At 37.2% G+C, this 21,650-nt stretch overlaps 1 protein-coding gene across 1 annotated transcript in view; it reads left to right on the plus strand.

Moving 5' to 3' along the window:
- LAMA2 (laminin subunit alpha 2) overlaps positions 1-21,650 on the plus strand; it is a 525,989-nt gene that overhangs the window by 382,595 nt on the left and 121,744 nt on the right. The window contains exons 32-34 of the mRNA XM_054569946.1: positions 695-888; positions 11,335-11,477; positions 15,057-15,155. Coding sequence (XP_054425921.1) covers positions 695-888; positions 11,335-11,477; positions 15,057-15,155 — 436 coding nt within the window. The remainder of the gene's footprint in view (positions 1-694; positions 889-11,334; positions 11,478-15,056; positions 15,156-21,650) is intronic.

Consider the following 21,650-nt stretch of genomic DNA (forward strand, 5'->3'; position numbering starts at 1 on the left):
GGCACAAACACATTGGTTTGGGGAGGACCTGAAGGGAAACCTTAAACTTGTAAGAAGGACTTAAGAAGCAACTGAAGGACATTCCCATCCACCTTAGAGAGGCTCAGCCCACCTCGGGTTGAATGATTCTGTCATTTGATATCTAAAATGCATGAATCTAAGACAGCCCAGGAGTCGATATATAATTTTATTTACTTCTAACTTAAAAAAAAAAGACTTCAAAAGATAGTTTATGATCTAGAGCAATGGTGGGCACACCATAGTCCACAAAATTTGGCCCATTACATGATTCTGTATGACACTCAAGATAAAAAGGGTTGTTGCAGGCAAACACTTACAGTCAATTTGATGACAGGAAGTATTAAATCTGAACCTTAGTGACATAAATTTGATACATCAACAAGAATTCTCCTCACGAGAAGATTGTTTTTACTTAGGAGATTATTATTATAAACTTGAATTCTATCAACCAAAGAAAAGTTTCAAATTTCATTTCTCCATGATTTTGATCTTGCCTCTTGACCACAAAACTTAAACTATTTATTACTTGGCTCCTTTCAGGAAAAGTTTGCTGACCCCTAATCTACTGACTCTTGGTATCGGTTTTGTTTCATTTAACACAACACACACAACAGCAGCAATTCAGAGACCTGACATTATTAATCCCCTTTGCTTTGTCACTGTTTCAATCCAGGTGTGCCCCTGGCTACACTGGCAGCCCGAGCAGCCCCGGAGGCTCCTGCCAAGAATGTGAGTGTGACCCCTACGGCTCAATGCCTGTCCCCTGCGATGCTGTCACAGGGCTCTGCACGTGCCGCCCTGGAGCCACGGGGCCGAAGTGTGATGGCTGCGAGCACTGGCATGCACGAGAGGGCGCGGAGTGTGTTTGTACGTATACTAACTTAGCTGCTAGTTCCGGCGGCCTTGTTCCATTCTCTCTCATTTCCAGTAAGAGATAAAGACATGATTTTTTTTTTTTTTTTTTTTTTTTTTGTAATAGCTAGGGCTTCATTCTTTTTGGTGCTCTCTATCCACCTTCTGCTGTTTGCCTGCTGTCTTTGCCTCCATCCCACTGAGCCAAGAACAGCTGAGAAAATCCTCAACATGCGTTAGTCAGTTCGCTGAAGACCTACAACACAGCTCCTGGAGGCATATTTTGTTTTTATTTTGTCCGTCTCAGAGTTGGCCTTGTCTTTCTAACAGATTAAAGATCTGGGTTTATTAATTTTTTAGAATCTTCCTGAATTTGTAACTGGCTGGACAGACACTTTCAGCCTTTGAATTAGAACTGACTTTTCCTAGCTTTTACAGAAATCCACGGGCTTACTGCTTCATAACTTTCTCTTGAACTATAGAATCTGGAAGCACTGACAATGAACTTTAGTATTTTTATTCACATGTACAACAAATGCAGAGCTCTCTCTCTCTCTTTTTTTACCTCCCTCTGGATTCAGTAATGCCACATTGAAAATACATGGAATATAGTAGTTATGTGATTATTGGATCTTATATAAATTCTAATCTAAAATAGGTCATTTATAAGTTTAGACAGGGATTCTTACGGTATTCTTTTCTTTGAAGGAATTTACATCGATGATCTTAATTCTAACAAAGAAGAATATAAAATATTTCAGTTTTTTTACTTCAGTATTCACCTATTTTAATATATTTATTCATGATAATATTTCTGGTTTGAGCATCTTGTGTGTGTCTAACTCTTAATAGCATCTTAATTAGAATTTTTGTTTGTGCTCTAGTTTTGTAAGAGTTACCTCAAAAACTAAGAATGGCTTTTAAGATATGCTGACAAAGACTGGATGTGTTTGGGAGTATAGATTTTTTAATTATTTTTCTATGTATATCAAACATCTTTAACAAAAATGGATTACATTTAAAATAAAAATAAGTGTCAAAATTGATGGGAGAGAGATTAAATGTAATATACATTTACGTTATCATATTCAGGTAATGGTGGATACATATTCACTCTTCTCAAGTATCATGGCATATTTTAATGATAATTTAGGTAGGCTTCCAACATAATCCAACTAGTTTTAATATTGTTTCCAAGTTAAATTATTAATATGTATATATTTAATTAGATAATTGATAGATACTCCTAATGTAAACACTAAACAGTCCTTTAATTTTTCATCATCAACTTTATTAATTATCCAGAAGTCAACTTAAAATAAAAATATCACATTCAGTCTGGCTGGTGTGGCTCAGTGGGTTTGGCTGTGAACCAAACGGTCACCGGTTCAATTCGCAGTCAGAGCACATGCCTGGGCTGTGTGCCAGGTCCCCAGTAGGGGGCATGTGCAAGAGGCAACCACACAGTGATGTTTCTCTCCCTCCCTTCCCCTCCTCTAAAAATAAATAATAAAATAAATCTTAAAAAAAGAGATCACATTCAATGTGAAGCACAAAATATTATAATAATGTTAAAAATTTGTGAGAAATCAAATAATGGTATTATTTTCTGAACATTTCTTTTAAAGGGAGTTGTCATTCTGCCCATCAATAACAATGGCTCTAAGTTCTTATTCTATTGATAATCACTATTTTACATACACTTAAATACATTTACAGTAAAAAAAATTCATTTTCTCCCTGTCTCATATGTGCATTTTAAATCTCTCAGTTTCCCATGTGAAAACAGCAAAGTGCTAATCCTCCTGTTACAAAGTTATATCAGCCTGATAATGTTTATTTGCATTATTTTTGTATTTCCAACCAGTACACATGATATTCAGTTCAGTTACTATGTCTGCAAATTTTTAATATTTTTCTGGAGGATTATTTAATATTTAGATACCTTTTCTAAAGTGTTTATAATTATTTTATAAATAAACACAATATTTCTTTTATATTTAAAAATATAATATTTTCACTTTGTAAATGATATATATTCTTTGTGCTGCTCTTAAATTCGTGATTTCATTCAGTTCTAGGAATGTTTTATCTTTACCCTGCATTAGCTTAACTATAAGAATTATTACCTAGAGTATCTTCAGATTTTTTTTCATTTTATAAAATTTCTCCTATTGTGGAATGTGGAAAAATATGCAATAGTTCTATTATGTTGGCCTTTCCCAGAACTCAGTTACTACTTCTAGTTTTGAAATGAGGTAATAAAACAAGATACAAGTGAGGGCTTAACTCTGACTAATCCTCAATTCTCTTTTTAATATCTTTCTGTATCCATAAGCTAAATTGGAGCAGGAGAGCAAAGAATGGATTCACCTGGCATATTTGATTTGCAGGGCCTGTTTTACATCGTGACTTTAGTGGAATTTTACAAAACCCATGGGTGGGAGTGGACGGAGGTAGCCTGGTTCAGACAAGAGAATATATCTGTAGTAAAAGAAACGTCTTCTGAGAAAAGCTTCTTCTGAGCTTAGAGCCCACATTACCTCAATGAAGAATAAAGATAAAATGGGCTAAAAATGAAAAATTTTAAATATATATAATGTCAATATGATTGTTATGATAGAGCCTTATTCATCAAAAATTGTCACGTTAAGGCCTATCTTCTTCTTTGCAAGTGAAAAGATACACTAGCTGGTGCTCAGATTCCCTTCAATTCTTTTTTATTTTTTTCTAACCAGAATAATTTGGGACAGCTCTACAATGTGTACTTCCCTGTGCACGTTGGTGATTTCTGAGTAGATATTTTCTTGAACTCCCCCGATCAGGACTTCTTAATAAGTTCGGTTAATACAAATCCCATCTCCTCTTTCAACTCTAATTCATAATTTGCATATCATTTTATGAAATGAGAACAACTACCTGCCTCTCCAAAATTGGAAAATAAGGAAGAAAGCTCTTATTTGTTTAATAAAAGTTTTATATTGTGAAACAAAGAACTTGTCTTTGTTCACGTCCTATTGTCTACAGACTAGTAATTAACACAGAACAACTCACATGATATTTAAAACAGATTATGAGAGGCATAGTAAAATACATTACTCTCCTAGAGAATAGAAATTGAAATTAGTAGCTGTTGGCAAGATGTTATTCCATAAAAAGTACCTAAAATAGTGTTTTATAAATATCAAATTAATGCTTCCTGTTGTATTCATCGCATATGAAATATTAGAACTATATCAGCTTTATTATTTATTATCACAATTTACTTCAATTATGACATTTAAGATGCTGTTTTGCTTGCCAATGTTGCAAAAGCAATAATGAAGTATGTTTTTTACCTGCAACCTAAGGTAAACCTCACTAAATGTGGTAATGCACCTCTGTCTTCCAGCCACTCGATGAAATCTGAGGTCTGAAGTTTTACCCAGACTTGATACTTAGACACAGTCAAGGTTGTTATTATTTTTAATAGCCAGTTGCCACCAGGGATCTTATCACAATAATGCAGAGACCCTTAATATGTTATCACTAGAACAGTTCTGCACTCATAATCAAAGATTCCTAATGACAGTTATTGTTCCCTATGTATGAGAACAGAAACAAAATAGTGGAATGTGGTTCATCACTCTAAAGAAAATGGGACTTTCTATAACAAAAGATGATGAAAAACCATAAGTTGACCTCCAGTTGATACTATGTAATGAGCTATGGCTTCACTCATTGGACATGTGATCACCCTTTGTCCAGGGCCTTTACATGCCAACCTTTTTTTTGCCCCACTTAATCCGCAAGTACTAGTTCCTACTCAAAGACCAGTATGTCTACTCTACTGTTCTACAACTCTAAATCATGGCATATTGTACAAACCCAAGCACAGGGAAGCTATAAAAGCAACTCTGCTCATCCTGTTCACATCTACTCTGCATCTGTTTTGTTAGTAAAAGATGCTTTGAGTTTCTTACTGTCAACCTCCTTAGCATAGGTCCAGGCTAACAACCTGTGGAAGAGGGAATACTCTGACTCTATATAATTTTCCTAGTTACTGATGATTAGTCTCAGTGGTCTGTCTGTCACTTTAAGAAAGCTGTTCCATTAATGGACTGAAGGAGTCGTGTGGTTGAATTGTCACATAAAGGAGGCTGATTACAATTTCCTCTATTTTCCATCAGGCTTTATTTTAAGGGTAAACTCCATTTGATTACAATTTTTACTCTGCTAGATTGAGGAAGTTTATTGACTTTACAGAACAATAGAATCACGTGATTTTAAAGTCAGAAGAAATCTTACAAGATAGTCTAATCATCATCTTCTCTGATGTAAGGAAGCATACTGTTGTAAAGTGGCTCTAGCAGCCTTGAATCCTGGCAGGCCATATATAAGTTGTGTGACATTACTTAACTTTTGTAAACCTCATTTCATTCTCTATAAAGTGGAAATAAAATACTACATGCATGCATGCAAAGTATCAAAGCATAATATGTCCTCAAAATATTCCAGAAATATTTTTCTAATAAGATTATTATCTCATGGTTTCATCATTTTTTCAAGTGCATAATAGTGTGTGTAGCCCATCAGTTTCTGGTGAAATATTTAGGTTAGGCTGCATTTTGATTTTCTATTATCATCTCTAATTCTAAACTCTTCAAGTCACTGAAAACCTCTTTTATGAACATCTTACTTTTTCTCACCTCTTTAAGTTTATATTTATAGATTCATAAATACAGATTGTGACTCTTTTTCTCATCTTTAAAATGAAGATATTAATAGGATTTCATAAAATTGCTGTGAACATTAGATAATGATGGCAAGACTCAACATATTGCCTGCTACGTAGTGAATATTGTATAAATAAAAGCTATTATTTCATTATTATTTACAGTACTATCAAAATTTGTATTTTTCTGAAAAACTACATCATACTGGAACCATATTGAACTTGTTTTCCATATATATTTATGAACAAAATTTTATGTAACATATATATTAAGTAAAATGTATACATAAGTTTAAAATTAAAATATACAAATTTATATTGTATATATCACAACTTGGTACATGAACAAATTCATCAGCTTTACCTGAAGCTTACCAAATACCTTTCTCTCTATTCAAAGAAGTAACAGGCAAACCCAAGCAAAAAAACCTTCTTAATTAGTTTAAAACCAAATTTTTACTTTAGAAGCTGTTTATTTATGTATATAATAAGCTCTAAATATATGCTAATATGAAAGTTTCTCTTTGAAAGGAAAAGAGGAAAGAGAGAAATATAAATCCATATGAAGGAACTATCAATGGCCTTAATGTAGAAGAGTTAAACTAAAACATGCTTATTAACACAGATTTTATCTTTTGTTGGAAATATATATTTACTTATTTGATCCTTATTTGATTAGAGCTGACAATTTATGTATCTTTAACTAAAACTGGTTAATAGGTTTGGCCTTTTCAAAAGTACTCAATGCACACATTTCAGCTTCAGCTTCTCTGGTTGGGATGCAGTGTGTGAATTTTCTGGGACAATAAGCTCGTGGTTATTATGCATGGGGGACTCTGGTGGAATTGCAGTATTTTGTACTAATTGCTAACAGAAAGATCTGTAATATCAGTTGCATGATTTGCCCCTTACATGTGCCCAGCTCTAACGATCTGAATTTAGTACTACATTTGTTAATATTAGATACAAATTTATCCTGACACTTTTATAGGCAAAGCCTCAGAAACATTTAGTCATATGAAATATAATCATAGTCTTGAAATATTTGCTTTTGCTCCCATGCATTTTAGGAAGGATCTTGCTTTATAATCTATTTTATTGCTGTTTAGGAGAATGGTTTAGCGAGGGTTTTTTTTGGGGGGGGGATGTTCTTGATTGTAAGATAGGTATTAGTTTAAATTGAACAGTTACTGCACTCTTATAAAAAAAATTGTTTACATAACATGACTATTCCATGTATCTACACAGTCTTCAATGAAATCCTCCCTATCAGAATGAATTAAATGTGGTTTTAATTTGCATCTCATTTCCAGTGTTTGTTGCCAGACATTTCAGACTTTTTGAGAGCAAATAAAAGTAGCTTGTGGTGTAAGTAAAATATTTTGTATTGGAATAAAATAGCAAGTAATTATGTGAAGGGCACATTTCTCCATGTTTTTATCTTATAACTGCATGAACCAGACTTATACAGGAGCTTTGAAAAAAATCCCCATGGCTGTCATATCGTAAGTCTTTCTGACCCATTTGGACAGATGTTAGTATATTACTTAGAGCATATATAAAAGTTACCCTTCAATTATGGAAATGTGCTTGTACTTTGTTCCCTGAAAAGCAAAGCCAGAGACCACAAGACATGGGATAATAATAGACCTTTGGACACAGAGACATAAAATGAAATGTATAAGTCTTTAAAAAAGCAGTTAAATACATTTTTTTTATTTCAACAACTGAAGATGAGAAACCAAAACAGATGGGCAGGGGGTAGAATACATTTGAGAAAAATTAGTATTCATCATGCCTCTTGGCATTCTCATTCACCAATTTACTCTGTAGTCTATTATCGTAAATCAGACCTAGTTCTGTATTACAGTCCCTGATTTCTTCTTGTATGAAATAAAAACCAAGAAACCTTTTCCCTGGAAATTTCTGGAACCATCAGTAAGGAGCTTCTAGCCATATCATTATCAATGAGCTGACTCAACTCCTTCTTGGAAATAGGTAGATTATATATTATAGTACATTAGAAAACAAACTAGAAAAGGATTCCTGAAGAAGACACTGAGGGCAGTGCAAAGCATGGTGAGATAGTATATCAAGTATCTTTTAAGATCTTGAAATTGAAAAAAGAGCATTGCTTGCTTACCTCCTGGGAATATCTGCCCAAAATACATCTTCACGAGAAGTTAAATGGAACTTTTTAAACAATGATGAACTTGTTACTAATAGTTGCTTTTAACCTATGAATTGCAACCTGTCTCTGTTCTGAATTTGCATTGTAGATCAGAAAGACAAAATTTGGAAAAAAGTTATCAGTTCTCTACGCTGTCACTCCAAAATTCAATAGCCTAAAACAACCCTGTATATATTCTTAAGATTCTGTGGTTGGCAATTTGAGCTGGGCTCCACTGGATGATTCGTTTGCTGTCATGCCTGGGGAGTCCCAGATGGCCTCATGCACATGGGGCCTCAGCTGGAATGGTTGTGCCTGCCTTTCTCAAGATCAAGTTGCTACTCTTCCTCAAGGAGGCTGATCTGGGGCTGTTTACAAGGCAGCATGGATCCAAGAATGTGGAGGCAGAAACTGCAAAACCCCTTGAAGCTGATGCTCAAGAGTTATACCATATCCCTCTGACACTGTGAGTCAGAGTGAGTGATAGACAACCAGATTCAAGGGGGGCAGAGGGACTCTACCTCTTCATGGGAGGAGCAGCGAAAAAGTGGTAACCATTTTTGTTGCTCCCCAGAAATGAGCATTGCCTTTGTCTACTCAATAACCCAACTGTGTTGTTCCTTTCATGATAATGATTTGTATCTCTTTTCTTCCCCTCCACCCCTCCACTAGAATAACTCTCTCCTGGGTCCAAACAGAATCACCTCATGACGGTATCAGAATAGTCACCTCACTGACAACCGCCAGTCTTGCCTCTTCCATCGCAAGTCAATTTTCTCCCTCTAACCATTGCTTTTAGCCCTGTTCTCCAGTTCCTCCCACATCTGTGTGGTTCTCCATCTCCTGTCATTCATTATGATGTTCTCACAGTCAGACGTTTCCTGTTTGGTCTCCTTTCTCTCCTCTTTCCCACTCGTCCTCTCCCTCTCCCTCTCTCAGTTCTTTCCTTGTAACTCCCTGGCGGTATTCTCCAAAATATTTATTGTTTACTATGTGGAAGACAGTTTTCTAGGCACTATGATCAAAGGTAATTAAGTTTCCTTCTATGGTGAGAGAGAAACTATATGTAAATACACTAGGAGGTTAGCCCCCCACCACCCACGACCACGTGAGTGTTAAGGTAACAAGACAAAGGGAATGCTGCAGAGTCTGGTGGGCACAGCAACCACAGAGTCATCATGGCCTTCCCCTCTGAGGCAGTAACGCATGAGCACTTGAGCTAAGTATCCAGGGGCCACGTAGGGGAAGACGGAGGGAGAAGTATGCGAGGCAGAAGAGACCGCAGACAAAACGATGTCTTCCAAATCCTTGCTCCCTTTAGGACTGATTGAGTATCCCTGAAGTTGATCATCTGGTCCAGTGTTTCTAAACCCTGTCTGCACGACAGGATCGTCTGGAACCTTTTAAAAATATGGATGCCTGGGCCTTACCATAGACCCATCAAATCATTCTCCAGAGTGGGAGGGCTAGCACCTGGATTCTATTTGAAAGTCCCTGTATGAATCTAATGTGCAGTCCAAACTAAGAATCGCTGACCTACAGCTGTGCTTTTAAAACATTAGCATGCATAGATCACATGGTGGGAATATTTCTCAAATGCAGATTCTGGTTCACCAGACCTGGGCTTGCATTTGTAACCCCAAGATGAAGCATTTGTAAGAAGTTTCCTGGTGATGCCAGTGCTGCTGATCCAGTTGCTCCTCCAAGGATGTGCATAGACCAGAAGTATCAGTACCAGTGAGAAAAGCACATCAGCTAGAGTGTCAGAAACCAGATGACACGGTCACTTTTTGAATTAGAAACACTGAGATACAGTCCAAGCCTTTCGTGATTTAAGAATGTCCTTCAGGTGATGCTGAGACCCACGTCAGTTGAAGAACCAGTCTGTGTCCTGGAGTTTAGACAAAGTTAATTTGGTCCCTAATTGTACTCCAGGTTGTGTTTTCTCTCCTTGTTTCACATAGACAGGTCTGCTGAAGCTTCTCAAGCACTTGCATTGACCAGAGAGCGTGAGGCCGCAGGGCTCCCCTCCTTTCACTCAGTCGCCATGCAGAGCAAATTCTCTTTCATTCTGGTTAGAAAAGGAAAAGATGCAGCTCTAGTTCCAGACTTCAGCTCCTGCCTCCAAAAGCCCCTTTGTTCACTCAGCTTGCAAGGCACCAGGAGCTTGCAAATTCCCTGCAGGTGATGCTCTATAGTCGCAGGTGTCACCTGCAAGGATGTGATTTATTAAAAGCCCTGCTGGGGCAGTTTATTCCCTAAGTAGGGATATTGTAACTCACCTGTAACTGCTTTTCTATCAAAAAAATCACCCTCTGTACTGCTTCTCTTTGTTTACAAGCTTCCGTTAATGGTTTTCTCTCCATTAGGCATCTCAGGGGAGTGCTGTTTAGAGAACTAATTGAATTCTTGCCAGTTTTGGGCATGATCCAAAGCTGCTCCAAATCTCCATATCTTCTGTTATGCATTTTCCTCTCTTCTAATGTGTGTATAGTTTTGATACCTCTATCTGAAGAATATATGCTAGAAATTATAGCTCTTTACATGATTACATATTATGAATATGGCAGGCAATGAGTAAAAAAAATATTTTGAATTAAGTTGAAACTGATATGTGTATTTTTATACTCCAAAAGAATCAATATATTTTAAGTTTAGAAATTTTTCTATTTATGAGATTAATTTGCTAATGAAGAAATAATCCATTTTTTCTCTTCACCAGCTCTACTACCAGGGCTGCTCCACAACCACCAAATTTGAATCGTCCCTTTTTCTAATCATTGAAAAGATGTATGAGTGTAACATTAGCACTCTTGGTACTTAAAGAATAATTTTTCCTGTCCCTTAGCAATTATTTATCTACCAGACCAGATTAGGTTAATCATCAAAGTGGGAATTTCTGGGACTACATCTGATCATTGGTGAAAATGTGCTGAAAGATTAAAGAGGAAGGGCTGGCAAATAAGTAAATACGTAAATAAATAGCACTATGAGGGGGAAAAAATTATATAAAGAAAAATTCTTTTAAGTTTAAAGAATCTTCTCAATCTATGTCAAGCTAAAAATTTATACAGTTTTTGAATATGTAACACATGAAGCATGTGGAGACCTGATTGCTGTAAACACTCCACAGTGAAATCTAATGTAGCATTTCGCACACTTGCATACATATTTAGACACAGGAGAATGTTTTTATTCCCTACTTACAGATTTCCTCTAGATTGCTCTTGTGGAAATTTCTGGGGCATTATGTTATATTTCAGATCTCACCTCTCCTTCAACACTTTTGCAATGTACTTGTTTTCCTCACAATTCACATGCTCCTTCTCTCTGGTTCCACAGTTTATATCATCATCGATAGTTCCGGTTCTGAGTGACAGGCATGCTTCCTCTTTTGTTGTCCTTTTCATCTCTTTTCAACTGTCATTCATTTGAAAGTGTTCATTATCTGAGATGAGCGGCATCATCTTTCGTAGAATAATACTTGGGCCACACAATATTTCAGAGCTGAAATCTTTGAACATCTGCCTGGGATGCTCAGCAGAAGTAAATGTTCTCTGCCGCCTCCCTTTCACAGTTTGCGGAGATGAGTGCACGGGCCTCCTGCTCGGTGACTTGGCCCGCCTGGAGCAGATGGCCACAAGCATCAACCTTACCGGCCCGCTGCCAGCTCCGTATAAGACGCTGTATGGCCTTGAAAATGTGACACAGGAACTAAAGGTAAGTTGGGCTAGTAGCAGCAAGAGCCAGGGGGAAAATGACAGAAGCTCCTTTAATAATTGGAAAATGTGCCTCCCATTACCTCAGAGTCAGAAACTGTCTTAACCAGTGTTTTTCAAACTTGACAGTTATAATATACAGATTACTATTAAGGAAAAGAGGCCCACATGCCCCCAGTGTTTGGCTTAAATTACTTTTATTATATTACCTAAATATGTGCAAACATAAAGTCAGGTATGAACTCCTTATACTTATAGCTTCATAAAGTCTAAACAGATTAATTCTTACAAAGCCTAAAAAAAAAACAACAAAATTCAAATTAAAAACATTAATATAAAACAACAGATGATTTTTACTAAAAGCAAGTAGTTGCTTGCAAGAAGAATATGATACAGACTTCTTCCACTCGGGCACTTTGATCAGTACATGCCATGTGGTAACCACGGCGCCCACCTTCCCACAATTTTACTGAGACAGACCCTTCCTTGCAAGGGGTCCTTCAGATGACATTTAGTATCTTGACAGGTTTGAATGATTTACCATATTTTGCTCTGTATCATGCACATCGAAGTATTTGGCCCAAACTTTCAGGAAAAAAGTCTTTTGTTAATTTTTTAATTCAATTATTTATTTATTTATATTTAGAAACAAAACCAATTATCATATTCCAGGGTGTTATTTTGCATACAGATATCATTATTGCTTTCTAGAGTTACACTTTAAATGCATAAGCATAAATAAAAGAATTAAAAACATATATGTATATACAGAATTAGTACTACCCATGTATAATGCTCATCCTTATTTTTCCCTCAAAAGTTTGAACAAAAAAGTGCACATTATATGTGGCAAAATACAGTACATGCTCAGTCTACCACATGATCAAACATGCGTGCAAATGTAGGTACTACAGTCAGGTTGCCTTTCATCTCTCAGTTGCCCAGCCTGGGCTCCAGAAATCCTTACTTATATTAACATTTCAGTTTCTTGTAAAAATGAAAGCACAATTTTGTGCTAGAGAACAAGTAGAGCTTTGAAAGTACTTCAGTAAGAACTAATTTGAAAAACTATTCTAAAACATTGTTAAAGCTTTCAGTATTTAATGGCATAGGAGGAAATGTTAAGGAAATTGGGGTTCACCTGAGGAAAAAAAGATGAAAGGTAACTACATGTACACTATCAGTCAATGGTCAACTATTTACTGAGAGATTCTGCAATGCCCCAGTACTGTGCTTTGTTCCCTGGGAATTTCATGATTTGTTTAATGTAGTCATTACCCTCAGGAAACTCAGAATCTATGGTTTAAAAAATAATATATTTAAACAACATAATGAAACAATTAGCAAAAGTATGTAATTACCATGTGCTTTATAAAAATTTGACAATAGAGTACAAAGATCGGAGAAATGGGTGAGACTCAGAGTAGTCAGGGCATGCATATTAATGAGAGTGTAATTTGTGTTGGAAATTGAAGTATAGACATAACTTTAGTAGGCAGAGAAATATTGGTGAGGACTGGAAGAAGAAATAAAAGATTTATTTGCTAGGCACTGGCAGACACTCTTCTAGGGAATGTATTCTTTAATTCAGATCATGGCCTTTAAGGTAAATATTATTATCTCCAATTTTCAGAAGAAGAAACCAATAATAATGATAGCAAGAATAACTAACATTTATTGGTGAATATCTGTGCTAGGCAACTGACTGGTCTTACATGAATTCTTATAAATAAATCTGAAAGAAACTCTAAAAAAGTAGGAAAGGAGCACCATACCATCTACATTTTTTTTCAGGTAGGGAAACTGAGGCATGGAGCAGTTGCTTGTGAGACACAAGGTCACCCGTAGCTGGTGAGCTGGGATTTGAATAGAGGCAGCATTGCTTCAGGGCCTGTGAGAATGAAGCGACCTTTGCAAATCTCAGAAGGAAGAAAATAACTTGCCTTGGAGCAACCGGCTCCAGGATCGGCCTCCCTGACCCCAAGCCCACACATAGTTTTGCCACCAAAACTAAGAGAGATGCAAAAGCAAAGGCAGGTATGAGTTAGCAAGGCCTGTCTGACAGACATTAGAAATCAAGCTAGTAAAAGATAATGCTGGAAACGTCAGTGGGACAGGGTAATATGAAGGACAACCTTGAAAGCCAGGCAGCGGGATGTGAGTTTACCTTGTTGGCCCAGTATTCAGGAATAGGAAGAGTTTTAATAGAGAAAATGCTAATCGGTTATTCTCCTTATACATGGTGTGAATGGAAAACGGAATTAAACCAGAAAAGCAAATATATAATTTTTTTAAAAAAATAATACTTGAGCAATGGATGAATCACTTAAAGGGCCCTATGGAAAAGGCCTTAATCTGTGGCCATGATCTAAGTCAAAGGATTTCGTCACCTACTTCTTTAAGGCTGGGTGCTTGTCAAAATGACCTTGATTTTCCTTGAATTCCAATCTTTCTTACTCTGCATGTGCATTCTTCTTCCATACTTGACATCCCATTTTGACATATTTAAACCTTATGCAAGTTATTCACCCTCTCTGTTTCATTCCCTTCTCTGCACTGAAGCTCCCTGGGTTCCAGCCAGAGGCTACCGGGAACACACATGTGAGAGTCCAAAGTTGGGTTTACTAACTTGTCACAGCAAGTTTTGGGGTCTCAGTTAAGAAGGCATTGGGAATAACTTACTAGTATTAGGGTTTGTGCCAGGCAAGGGGTTGTGTGCTATGAGGGAGTGGGAGTGATCCCATAATTGAGTATTGCTCCAATGAATCTTATCTAGGAGAAAGGGAGAACAAAGGGAGACGAGAGCTACCAATCACTAGGAGGCTGTGCTCACGCAGCTCAGCCAGAAGATGGGATTTGGGTATTTTTGTGGTCTGCACGGGGACCGTGGTTTTGCCTGTGCTTAGACAAGATTATGGAGTGGTCTTCTCTTGTTTCATTCATCACTGTCACGGAGCGCCCCTGTCTAATGTTCGTGTTCGGTGAGATTGATTGTGGTCAACAGGAGAAGAAAATGGCCTCGCTGAGTGCCAGGCCTGCTCCTATCAACACCCAGGTCAGGGCCGGTGGTTAGTGTCTGGCCAGTTCCCTCTGTCAAGGACTCCGGTCCCCTTTCTAACCTGTAAATGGAATCTGTGTTGATTGAAATATGAGCCTTAAAGAATCGGCCTTCACCTGGACTCTCCCCTTTGCTGGCTGTATGATCTTGTATAACTCTCTTCGAGGCACAGTTTTCTCATATACAAAACAGAATAACATTTATTTTATAGAATTGTCGTAAGAATTAAGTGAAAAAACAAAACAAAAAAAGCGTGGACCATAGTATCTTCTCAGTAAATGACTGCAATTTGTATTATTTGCCAGAATATTCCACAGAGCTCTGTGCATATACATTCCCCATTGAAATGCTTTCTTTCTCTTTTCTTTGAAGGTGAGAAGTCTGGATTATTGTTTGAGTTTTGCTTTTGTTTTGTTTTGTGTTTTTGTATATAAAGGAAAAGTGTGTTCTGCTCAGTGTTCAAGCTCATGATCTCTGCAAAAACATTTACTAAAATGCATAAACGAATGCAATCTTTTTCAGCACTTGCTCTCACCTCAGCGGGCCCCAGAGAGGCTCATTCAGTTGGCAGAGGGCAATCTGAACACGCTCGTGACAGAAATGAATGAGCTTCTGACCAGGGTAAGTTGGCAAAATCTGACATCTTCTTAAAGCAGATAGATCATGTAAATCAAGGAAAATTACTTCAAATTTCTGAAATGCAGATCTTGTTCTTCTGAATTCCCATTCTTGGTGCATAAAATAGATGTATTTTTGATTTGCAACTTCCCCCTCAAATTAAATCTGAGAAGCCAGTGGCACAAAAAATGTTGGAATACTTGTGAAGCGTCAAGAACAATGGTTAAAAATACCAGAATGACAGGATATTTTGAAAACTCTATCTAGTAGCCTCTATGCTACAGTTTTCATCAATTCCGAATTTCAAACACTGTCTTTGCCTGTGTAAGGGGAAAAAAATGAAAATACTTGTGGTCTCTTTGATCTCTTCACGGGATTTTTGCATTTGTATAGAAATGCAGTCTATATCAGTATTCCCACACAAAAGAGGAAATCTTCTTTATTGTGAAAATTCAAAGCATTCAAGACACTTTTTAGAATCAGAATGTAAAGTCCATGTTGCATTGATCAGGCTTTTAAAGGAAATGGGAGTTTTAAATTTTCAAAACTGCAAGAGGGTTAAGGTTCTTTTTGCTGGGAGAGAATGAATAAAACAACATAAAGTCCGCCATCTTGTGGCCAGAGAAGTGCATGAACAGGAAAACTGGCCTGCAATTTAGGGATCCAGTTTGATTATCTAAGAGCATTAATGACAAAGAATATTCGAGTAAGAAGGTTTTACAGATTATTCAGTACATTTTTTTTAAACAAGACATACCTCAGGCCATACAGTACATACATACAGTTCTCTAAATCCAGGGGCCTAAATAGGCTCAGTCCCTGGCTTCTCACCGGCCCAGTGCTGTTTCCACCTCACCTGATGCTGGTTTAGGAAAATTTCCCCAGGGAAATGAAATGGGCTCCTAAAGACAAAATGCTAAACAATGGCCCTGGTGTTACAAATAGCATACTAAACACTTTCCTATAACCTCATACAAGCAATGCAGAACATACAAATACAAAATAGAGGTTCTTGCCGAATATAGTTAGACATTAATTAATGAGTACATTTATCTCATACTGATTGAATATTTAATAATTTTGTATTTGTTATGGGAGTACAACTAAATAAGAAATTTTAAACAGATCATAGCAGAGTAAACTCAATTCAGCAAGCACATGTGAATGTTCATCACATACAAACAAAGCCCAACTAGGTATTGGGCAGATGAAATGCAAAGAAGGCTCAGTCTTTTTCTTCCAGGAGCTTGCAGTGTTGTGTGTGTATGTGTGTGTGTTGTATACAAAAGGATTTAGGTATGTGGGACAATTACAAGTAAATATACAATACAACTTGAGATAAAACAATGTACCTGAGAAATACATACATATAGAATAATTTAATCTTGATAAAGGTGATTAGAGAAAATTCCATGAAACAGGTGGTGTTTTATTCAATCACTGAGTTAATATTCATTGGGGGTCTTCTGCTGTCTAACCTGTGGCCCGTGGGCTGAATGCAGCCTAGGGTGGCTATGAATGTGGCCCAACACAAAATTATAAATTTCCTTAAAGCCTTTTTTTTGCACATCAGTTTTCATTAGCATTTGTGTATTTACTGTATGACTCAAGACAACTCTTCTTCTTCCGGTGTGGCTCAGAGACGCCAAAAGGTTGGACACCCATGTAAGACACTAAGATGGAATGACAGATGCTGGGGATAGAGATATAAGCAAAACCGACACAGCCATTGCCTTCACTGAGCTGATGACAGTCTAATGATCTGACCGTAGAGACAGAAGAGATATTTCACTAGTAGAATCGGACCTTTACTATATCCTAGCCTTCATCCTTGACTCTTTCCAGCAGACTCTCCCATACTAAAGTTTTAAAAATAGACATCATATTTCAGAACTTTAAAATTCAAAGCAAAATTGATTGTAAAGTACCCCAATTTTCCACGTACCCCCTGCCCGTACACAAGTATAGCCTCTTCGTCATCAACATCCCTCGCCGAAGTGGCCTAGGTGGTATAACAAATGAACCTATGTTGACAAATCATTGTCAAATGATAATGTTCCTAGTTTACTTTAGGGTTCACTTTGGGTGTTGCACATTCTATGGGTTTTGACGAATGTTTAATGACATGGCTCCACCATTAGAGTATCATAGAGTAGATTCACTGACCTAAAAACCCTCTGTGCTCCCTCCCCTCTCCCTAACCCCTGACTGGTTAATGATCTTTTTACTGTCTCTATAGCTTTCTCTTTCCAGGGGAAAGTAGGAATCACGCAGTTTGTAGCCTTTTCAGATTGGCTTCTTTCTCTTTGTAATAATATATTTAAGGTTCGTCCATGTCTTATCATGGTTTCATAGCTCAGTTTTTTAACACTGAATATTTTTCCATTGTCTAAATGTACCACAGTTTGTTTATCAATATACATACTGAAAGAGGTATATTGGTTTGCTTCCAAGATTTGGCAATATGAAAAAAGCCACTATAAACATTCAAGTACATAAGTTTTCAATTCATCTGTGTAATTACCGAGAAGCACTGTTGCTAGATCATATGGTAAGAGTATATTTGGTCTGGTAAGAAATCACCAAACTATCTTCCAAAGTGGTTGTACCATTTTGCATTCCCACCATCAACATTTGGTGTTGCCAGTGTTTCAAATTTTGGGCCATTCTAATAGGTGCCTAATGCTTTTACACTATTGTTTTAGTGTACAATTCCCTAAAGAGAGGTAAAGTCGAACACCCTTTTATCCCTTTTATACGCTTATTTGTCATCTATATATCTACTTTTGGTGATATGTCTGTTCAGGTCTTGCTGTGGACAAATGTTTGTGTCCCCTCAAAAATACCTCTGTTGAAATCCTAACTCTCAAGGTATATTAGTAGGCAAAGCCTTCAGGGAGTGATTAGGTCATGAGAGTGAAGCCCTCATGAATGGAATTAGTGCTCTTACAAAAGGGACTCTAGAGAGACTCTTTGACCCCTCCTTGCCTGTGAGGACACAGTCAACAAATGCTGTCTGTGAGCCAGGGAACAGGCCCTTATCAGACACCTAACCTGCTGGGGAATTGCTTTTGCACTTCCCATTCTCCAAAACTGTGAGAAATAAATTTCTGTTGTTTACAAGCTATCTCATCTATGACATTTTATTATAGCAGTCCAAATGCACCAAAACAAGTTTTTTTCTCATTTTTTTATTGAGGTTTGTTTTCTTATTAACTTTTAAGAGTGTATTTTGGATAAGTCCTTTATCAAGTGTGTCTTTTGCAAATATTTCCCCCCAGTCTGTGACTTGCCTTCTCATTCTCTTAACAGTGTCTTTCATAGCACAGATGCTTTTAATTTTAATGAAGTTCAACTTCTCATTATTTCTTTCATGGATCATACCTTTGGTGTTGTATCTAAAAAGTCATCACCACACCCCAAATCATCGAGGTTTTCGCCTATGTTATCTTTGAGTTTTATACTTTTTATTTACATATATAATTTTGCATTTTACACTTATGATGCAACTTGAAATAATTTCAATAGTATTTTTAAATAAACTGTTTATTTCAGAATAGTTTGAGCTTTACAAAATAATTGCAAAGATAGTACAGAAATTTCCCATATACCTCACACTGTTGCACCTCTTGTTAATATCTTAGTGTGGTATATCTGTTACAACTAGGAGACTAATTTGATTCATTTTTATTAACTAAAGACTACTTTATTCAAATTTGTTCAGTTTTTACTTCATGTCCTTTTGTTGTTCCAGAATCCCAACCAAGAGACTACATTGCACTTAATCATCATGTCTTCTCAGGCTGTGTCCTCTAGACTCTGACAATTTCTCACACTATATTTGTTTTTGATGATTTTGACACTTTTGATAAGTTTATGTATTTCATAGTATGTTCCTCAGTTGAGGTTAGTCTCATGTTTTTCTCATGATGAGAATGGAGTTAATGGGTTCATTGTGGGAAAGACTACAGAAGAAAAGTATCATTTTTATCACATCATATTAAGTCCTATGCAGTCAATATGTTGATTCTGATCACCTGACTGAGGTACTATTTGCCAGATTTCTACACTGTAAAATTACTCTTTTTTACCTTTTTCCATACTCCAACACCATTTTTATTTGCCCATTTTTAGGTTTCATAACACAAAAGCCTAGAAATAAGACTGCTGAAGGCAAAGATCTCCTTGATGAAGTGGGGAGGAAATAGAAATTTTCTCTTATTAATTAACCTATCCCTACCACCTGTATAATTATAAACATAGCTGTCATGGAGACCTTAAATACTCAATTCTTTCTTTCCCTGTGTTCAAGCTACATGATAAGGAAAAGGTGAACTAATGCACATGGAATCATAACTAGAGGGCTAGATTACTTAAATATCCAATAATACCCGACTAAAATCACCAATACCTTTAACTCACAGCCATGAATGATTCAGCAGTTGGACCAGAACAGGAGAAGTGCAGTGGCCGTGACTTCCTATTGTTCATGACTATATTAGGTGACAATCCCTTGGACTAGGACTACACATTAGGATTACCTGGTGCCAGGTCTTACCTCCAAATGTTGTGATATCATTGGTCTGAGGCGCAGTATGGCCACTGGGACCTTGAATAGCTCTCCAGATGATTCTGATGTCAGGCAATGCTGAGAACTACTATGAGCTTATAGCCATCTGATGGCTCCAGCTCCCTTCCCTCTGGAAAGTGCTTTCACTGGTGCAGCCAATGTTTTTGATGCCCCCATCCCTTTGCTTTGTTGGCTGACCAGTTGCTTTAGGACTAATACATTCTTTATATTTGTTAAAGCATTTGGCAAGTCTCGTCCTGCATCTGGTAGGGGAGCTGCCCTCTCTCCTTTAAGTCCTTATATATTTTGTGCTGCTCATTTTTTTCATGGAGCAACCTGGTTCTGTAATAGCCCTTGATAAAGAAAATACTATTTCTCTCCCAAACAGACATTTTCACATGTATTTTATATAATTTAATTCATGTATAAATATTACATAAGCAAAATATTACAGATATCCCTTTCAATGTATTTTGATTTATTGTCATTTTATTTCCCCATTGGAATATAAGTTCCTTAAATATGGGAATCATATTTAATATATTCAAGCTGTCCTACGATATGTGTAGAATACTGAGATGCTTTTTGATGGCAACCCTGCATAACTCTGCTAGTACCCTCAGCTCCTTCTTCTGTTTCACAGCCAAATTTTCCAAAAGATTTGGAGACAGATCTGCATTCACTTCTTACTCTACTGCAGTACAGATTTCCATTCCCATCATGCGAGTAAAACTATTACCATGAGATAAACAAGTGACAACGTAGTCACTAAATCCAATGGAAGCTTTATTTTGCTTGAACTCCCTGTAATAATTGCAACTTCTAATACTCTTTCTTTCTTGACATACTCTTTTCTCTCTGTTTTCCTCTTGATTTTCTGACCTTTCATTCTCTGCCCCTTTTTCTGCCCATCCCTTCGAGTTGGCTCTCTTGAGGTCCAGTCAACAGTCCACATCTTCCATTCTGTAAATTCTTTCTTCAGGCTTCAGTTGCCATGTATATGCTGATAATTAAAAAATATGTGTTTTCAAGACAGATTTCATTCTTCTGCTTCTGTCCTGTGTCTGAACTGCCAACTGCACATTTGAATTTAAACTCACTATTTTCCTCTCAAAACTCATACTTTCTCCTAGAGCACCTCGGTGATTTATTCTCCACTGTGTCTCCCAAAACAGAAATCAATGGGTTTCCCTTCACTCTACCCAATTCTTCACACTCAATCCATTTCATTTCCCTTCTATGACCTCTACCTTTAAGCTTTATTCAACTCCAGCCACCAAATGGTCATATAGCAGAGCAAAAATTTTTTTTTATTTATTGATTTTTAGAGAGTGAGAGGGAGAGAGAGAAAACATCATTCTCTTTTTAATGTATTCATTAGTTGATTGTTGTATGTGCCCTGACCAAGGATCAAACCGGCAACCTTGGTGTATCGAGATGATGCTCTAATCAACTGACCTACCCTGCCAGGGCCCAGAGCACATTTTCTAAATCACTGATCTGATCATGCCACTCATCTTCAAATTCTACAATTGCTCTCCATTTGTGCAGGATAACAGGTGATGCTCTCCCACTGTAAGCTGACTCAACTCCCCAGCCTCATCTCTCCCCCAACTCATTATATGGTCTGATGGATTGAACGTATAACCAGAATCCTACAAGTCCTCTTTGATGCCTTGTTCTTCCTCATTGTCCTCCCACTTATCTAACCTGAGACCAAAAGTACTGGGTTCCGCGTCAGTGACCTCACTCCCACAGCCTGACGCCCTCCGCTCTCCATAACCTTCAGTTCGGGAATACCACATTGGCCTTCCGGCTAGTCCCTCTGCTTTTACTCCTGTCTTCCTCCCCATCTGTCCTCTGTAGTGGAGCCGGAATACACTTTGGCTATTCCAAATTTGATTATGCCACCCTTGTGCTTAAAGTCT

Source organism: Pteronotus mesoamericanus, unplaced genomic scaffold (genome assembly GCF_021234165.1).
Source record: "Pteronotus mesoamericanus isolate MK-2021 breed Mesoamerican mustached bat unplaced genomic scaffold, CSHL_Meso_final contig_20, whole genome shotgun sequence".
NCBI lineage: Eukaryota > Metazoa > Chordata > Mammalia > Chiroptera > Mormoopidae > Pteronotus > Pteronotus mesoamericanus.